At 39.0% G+C, this 6,262-nt stretch overlaps 1 protein-coding gene across 1 annotated transcript; it reads right to left on the bottom strand.

Annotated features, from left to right (window-relative positions):
- Nucleotides 1-2,967: 2,967 nt before the first annotated feature.
- Nucleotides 2,968-3,748, bottom strand: LOC132054285 (uncharacterized). The gene is made up of 2 exons (XM_059446327.1): nt 3,641-3,748; nt 2,968-3,570 (listed from the first exon to the last, which is right to left on the bottom strand). The coding sequence occupies exons 1-2, from the start codon at nt 3,746-3,748 to the stop codon at nt 2,968-2,970; spliced, it is 711 nt and encodes a 236-aa protein (XP_059302310.1).
- Between the last annotated feature and the right edge of the window lie 2,514 nt (nt 3,749-6,262).

The raw sequence follows: 6,262 nt of genomic DNA, 5'->3' as shown, positions 1-6,262 counted from the left end.
GACTTAAATACTCAGAATAATATTCGTACTGACGTCCTTGTTTGTGCACGCTGCGTTTATGCCCGCAGATAGACAGGGTGATAGAACATACCCCTAGGCTGTTTCATCAGCGATTGTGTAGGAGTGCTCTATTTGTTTTGGAGCAGCGGTTCAGCTGGTATTATTCTTTTGTGTACATATCTGGACATGGCAGGGTCCTGTCCCATCTTTATGATGTTATGCACTCCATGTAGAGGCTCGTAGACAGTTATATATAGTTGGATGTTCTATAACCTCATCGGTTCATATTTTGTATATCATTTTGGCAGCCTTGCCGGCTAGTATATATGGGCATAGTAGATGGCGAATGAATAGATGTGCATTTATCTCTTGGACTCATGCCCTTACAGATTATGATATTTATGAGCTATCTTTGGGGTCAATCTAGATATGATTATGATATATATGTCAAGAGGTACTCGGTAGGTTAGCTCTGGGTGCCCGTCGTGGCCCTCCGGTAGGATCGTGACACCTTCTCCCTCTTTGGAGTGTGCAGAGGTGGAAGAGTCATGGTCTCGAATAGAGGTTGTGTAGCCCCCCAAACCTTTTTTGTTGGTATGACATCATCAGAGGTCTCTTCTCTCACGTGTTGATCTATCTCTGATTCGTCGTAGGCTCGGCCTCGGCCCCTACCAGCTCAGAGCCCAGCGCCCCTTCTGACACCATGTTTTTGGGCTATACTGGAAAAAGGCCTTTGTTAGTAACGGGTCTTCGAAATTAAAGTAAAAAAAAAAAATCTTTTTGGATTTTTTCTTAGGTAGTCGTATAAGTATTTCACGGATTGTATAAAATTATACGGTCCGTATCGAATGATAGTTAAATGAAACAGAAACAACAGAGGTTCCCTCTCAAAGTACGAGCGATTTTCACGGACCGTATAAAATATACGGTTCGTATAAAAGCATATACTTATAAACAAAACCCCTACCATCTAGCCAACCTTATATAACCTAGAATATGGTCCGTATAACTTTATACGATCCGTATTTAGGTTTTATACTTAAATGACCATAATTTCCAACTTTTTGTACAATTTTGCTTTAGTAACAGTCCAACCATCATACATACATTCCTTCCATGGTTTCAATTCCTACGGGGGTTGGGTTACTCAGAATTCACCCATTTTTTCCACTTGACAGTTCATTAGTATTCAATTGGGATAAGGCACTGTTACCCCCCTGTACTATACCCAAAATTGCTACGACACACCTTAACTTTTCTTGAGCCCTATTACCCCCCTAAACTTATTTAAAATGGAATAATTACCCCCTGCGCCGATGTGGCAAGGGGAGTGTGTTTCACTCTCTTTGAGAGAGTGAGAAACATAAAAAAGGGGAAAACTTAATTTTTTTTTCCTTAAAAATCTATATTTTCTTAAAATTTGAAAATAAATCTAGTCTTCCACATTTAGTTTTAAAAAACGGGTTTTCCACATGTTAAGAAAATAATTAATTTTTTCAAAATTTTATAAAAATTCAGATTTTTTTCACATTTTGGCAAGAAAAACACTTTTCCGGATTTTATTTGAAAAATAAAAGTGTACAAAGAAAATGAAATCATGAAAATCAAGATTTTTAAAGACATTTTAAAAAAATAATCAAGTTTTCCATATTTTTAACAAATCCATTTTTCCATATTTAAAAAAAAAAAATCATTTTTCAGTTTTTTTTTTCTTTTTCAAAAACGGGTTTTAAAAAAAAAAACAAATTTTCAATTTTTTTTAAAAAAAAAAGGGTTTTAAAAATCATTTTTTAAAAGAAAATTCAATTTTTTAATCCATTTTTTTAGTTTTTTTTTTTAAATGGGTTTAAAAAAAATCAAATTTTCAAATTAAAAAAAAAAACGGGTTTTAAAACTCATTTTTTTTAATGAAAATTTAATTTTTTATTTTTATTTTTAAAAAAATTAACACGTAAGCTGAAAAAATTAAAAAAAGAAGAAGAAAGTACATAAATACACATGTGGCAAGGAGAGTGTATGTCACTCTCCCATATGAGAGTGGGAATCAGCGTTTAGGGGGGTAATTATTCCGTTTTAAATAAATTTAGGGGGGTAATAGGACCCTAGGAAAGGTAAGGTGTGTCGTAGCAACTTCGGGTATATTACAGGGGGGTAATAGTGCCTTATCCCTATTCAATTTGAGCAATTTTGGTGGGCATAACAATATTGGAATCCAAAATTAAAACTCGTCAGTTGAAATGCCCTCCAACCCATTAGGATATTGATATCTCAACCCCATGAATTAACAATAGCTCATTATACTCATCCCCCTTTAGAAAAGTCATGAACCATGGAAATTTCACTAGAACCCTACTTTAGCAACAACCATTACTTTAGGAACACTATTAACAACCTTATAACACAAAATAAAGAGAGAAAAATGTTAACATACCTGCTATGATGATGAACACAAGGAGAAACTTCACTAAATTTCAAGAAACTACACAGATAAATTCAAACAGAGGGTTTTGGGAGAAGGTGATGAATGTGGGAAATTTTGTGGGTGGATGGTGATGTATTTATGGAGAATTAGTGAGGATTTGAATGGATTTAGTGGGGGTGAAGGTCGTGGGAAGAAGTGGGAATGAGAAAAGGTGGGCATGTGTGGTTTTATTTTAAACCCTCTATTCGATTTTTTTTTTTTAGAAGTTATATGAGCCGTATAAAGTTACACGGTTCGTGTAACTTCAATTTCTTAGACTTTCCACTATTTTAGTTATTTTATTCAATACGACGACTTATACGGTCCGTGTAAAATTATACGGTCCGTGAAAGTGATCGTATTGAATGATGTAACTAAAATAGTGACCTTGCTAATTTTCTTATCTTTCACAGCTGGGTTATACAGACCGTATAAGTCCAGTTTCCTCCAGTTTTTCTGCACTTTTTATCCTGAACCAAAACAAACGTTACCCTATACAACACTATCTAAGCTACAAAAATAAAAAACAATAGAGAAGTGAACTTGGGTTGCCTCCCAAGAAGCGCTTGATTTAATGTCGCGGCCCGACGGTGGTACCCGTTTTTACTCCGGGTCAGGAGTGTAACATGCTTCAATCTGTGCCGATCCAGGATCTTATCACCATCAATGCAACCATGGTAGTGATTCACCCTTTGCCCGTTCACCTTAAATGTGTGAGTCCCATCTCCAAACTTCAATTCAATCGCCCCATGGGGTGAAGCACTCACCACCTCGAAAAGAACAAACCACTTTGATTTCAACTTGCTCGGTAGTAGCTTCAGTCTAGAATTATACAGCAAGATCGGATCACCCTTTTGGAAGTCTCGCTTGAGGATTTTCTTATCATGATACTGCTTCATCCTCTCTTTATACACTGCTGCACTTTCATAGGCCTGACAGCGGAATTCATCCATTTCATTGAGTTGAAAAAATCGGAGCTTAGTTGCTTCTTCCCAATCCATGTTTAGCATCTTCAACGCCCACATGGCCTTGTGCTCCAGTTTAACGGGTAGGTGGCAAGCTTTGCCAAAAACTAGCTCGAAAGGTGGATTCCCAATCGGGGTCTTGTACTACGTCCAGAAGTTAAGCCATAGAACGTTTAACAAGCTTTGGGACCCGGTCAGTTTTGTTCGCATTGACCTTCTTGGCCAAAATACTCTTGATCTCCCAGTTTGAGGCATCAACTTGCCCACTTGTCTGAGGGTGATAAGGAGTTTCCACCCTATGTTTCACACCATACTTCTCCATCAACCCCGCGAAGGCTCTATTGCAAAAATGAGAACCACCATCACTGATTATCGCCCTCGGGGGTACCAAATCGAGTAAATATGTTTTTCCTTAAGAACCCCATGACAATCTTGGCTTCATTATTAGGTAAAGTCACCGCTTCTACCTATTTTGACACATAATCAACAACAACCAAGATATACTTCATGCCACAAAAGCTCACAAAGGGGCCCATAAAATCAATGCCCCAGACATCGAACACCTCCACTTCTATCATAAAATTCATAGGCATTACTTGCCTCCTGCCAATTCTCCCTTGTCTTTGACACTGATCACAAGACCGCACTAACAGATTTGCATCATGAAAGAGAGTAGGCCAATAGTAACCGCATTTATGAACTTTAGTAGCAGTCCGGTTACCATTGTGATGACCCCCAACCAGAGAGCCGTGGCATGCCTTCAGAATCGTCATCACTTCACTCTCGAGAACACAACACCGAATGATGTTAGAAGCGCATTTTTGAACAAGTATGGCTCGTCCCAGTAGTATTTATGAGAATCCCGCAAGAACTTCTTCTTTTGGTATGACTTGATCTCATCTGGAATTATGCCCGTTACCAAATAGGTTGCAACGTTTGCATACCATGGTGCCACCTCCATTGACACCGCCAACACCGGCTCATCTGGAAATGCATCATTAATATCTAGCTCCTCTGATGGTAGCCCTGCTTCTTCAAGCCGTGATAGATGGTCAGCAACCTGAATTTCAGACCCCTTACGATCTTTAACCTCAAAGTCGAACTCTTGCAACAAAAGGACCCATCGAATCAACCACAGTTTTACTTCTTTCTTCACCATAAGATACCTCAAGGTGGCATGATCAACATACACCACAACTTTGGACCCCAACAAATAGGCCCAAAACTTCTTAAAATTATACACTATGGCAAGCAGTTCTCGCTCAGTCACCGTGTAGTTCCTCTGCGCCGTATTGAGAGTCTTACTCACATAGTAGATTAGGTGCATGATATTATTATGCCCCTAACCAAGCACAACACCAATTGCGAAACCGCTTGCATCACACCTCAATTCAAACGACAGGGACCAGTTAGGAGAAAGAATAATAGGAGTTGTGGTCAAACGCTCCTTCAATTAATCGAATGCCTTTCGGCACTTCTCGCTAAACTAGAACTTAGCCTCTTTTTCAAGAAGCTTACACAATAGATTAGCAATGTTTAGGAAATCTTTGATGAAACGCCAATAGAAATCAGCATGTCCTAAGAAACTCCGGACACCTTTAATTGAGATAGGTGGAGGAAGTTTTGAAATCACATCAATCTTCACCTTATCGACCTCAATCCCCTTTTCAGAGATTTTATACCCGAGAACGATCCCTTCCTTCACTATGAAGTGACACTTCTAATTCAGTACCAGATTAGTCTCCTCACAGCGTTTATGCACTCGACCCAGATAATCAAGACAGTCATCAAAAGAATCACCAACCATAGAGAAATCATCCATAAAGACCTCAAGAAAGTCTTCCACCATATCAGAGAATATCGATATCATACAACACTGAAAGGTAGTAGGTGCATTGCAAAGACCGAAGGGCATCATGTTAAAAGCAAATGTCTCATAAGGACAAGTAAATATCGTCTTCTCCTAATCCTCAAGGGCGATGTTGATCTGATTGTAGCCAGAATACCTGTCTAAGAAGCAAAAGTAAGACCTCCCGGCTAGCCGATCAAGCATCTGATCAATAAATGGCATAGGGAATTAATCCTTTTAAGTAGCAGTGTTAAGCTTGCGCTAGTCCATGCAAACTCTCCAACCTATCATAGTCCTCATCGAAATCAGCTCATTCTTTGCATTGTGCGCCACTGTGATGCCACCCTTTTTCGAAACATATTGAACTGGGATCACCCATTTACTGTCAGTAATAGGGTAAACCACTCCAGCGTCTAACCACTTGATGATTTCCTTCTTGATGACTTCTTGCATGTTTTCATTCATTATCCTTTGATGTTCCACACTCGGCTTGCCATCCTCTTCTAATTGATTTTATGCTCATAGATCTAAGAAGGAATCCCCCGAATGTCTGCTATGGTCCAACCAATAGCACGCCTATACTTGCCTAATATCTATAAAAGCCTTTGGATATGCTCCTCAGTAAGTAATGTTGAAACAATCACCGGTAATATATTATTCGGACCAAGGAACTCATACTTCAGATGTGATGAGCTGCTTAAGCTCAAGCTTTGGTGGCTCAATGATAGAAGGCTCTGCTGGAGGGGTTTTTCTATTTTCTAGATCAAGATAAAGCTTCTTTGGGTTGTAAGAATATGAGCCCAACCCAACAATCGAATTAACCGTCTCTACGTAACCCTCAATTTCTTCAGCATCAGAATAGCAGTGTAACGACCCGTTTGGCCGTTATTGCGTTTCCGAACCTTATGATCCTTTTTTGAGCTTTATTAGTTCATATTTAACCCGCAGGGACCGTTGGCATATTTTTCGAGGTCATCGGAGTTGATT

The sequence above is a fragment of the Lycium ferocissimum genome, chromosome 4, assembly GCF_029784015.1.
Source record: "Lycium ferocissimum isolate CSIRO_LF1 chromosome 4, AGI_CSIRO_Lferr_CH_V1, whole genome shotgun sequence".
Taxonomy (NCBI): domain Eukaryota; kingdom Viridiplantae; phylum Streptophyta; class Magnoliopsida; order Solanales; family Solanaceae; genus Lycium; species Lycium ferocissimum.
Note: the sequence above shows the minus strand (reverse complement) of the source record. Positions and strands in the feature narration are given on the sequence as shown.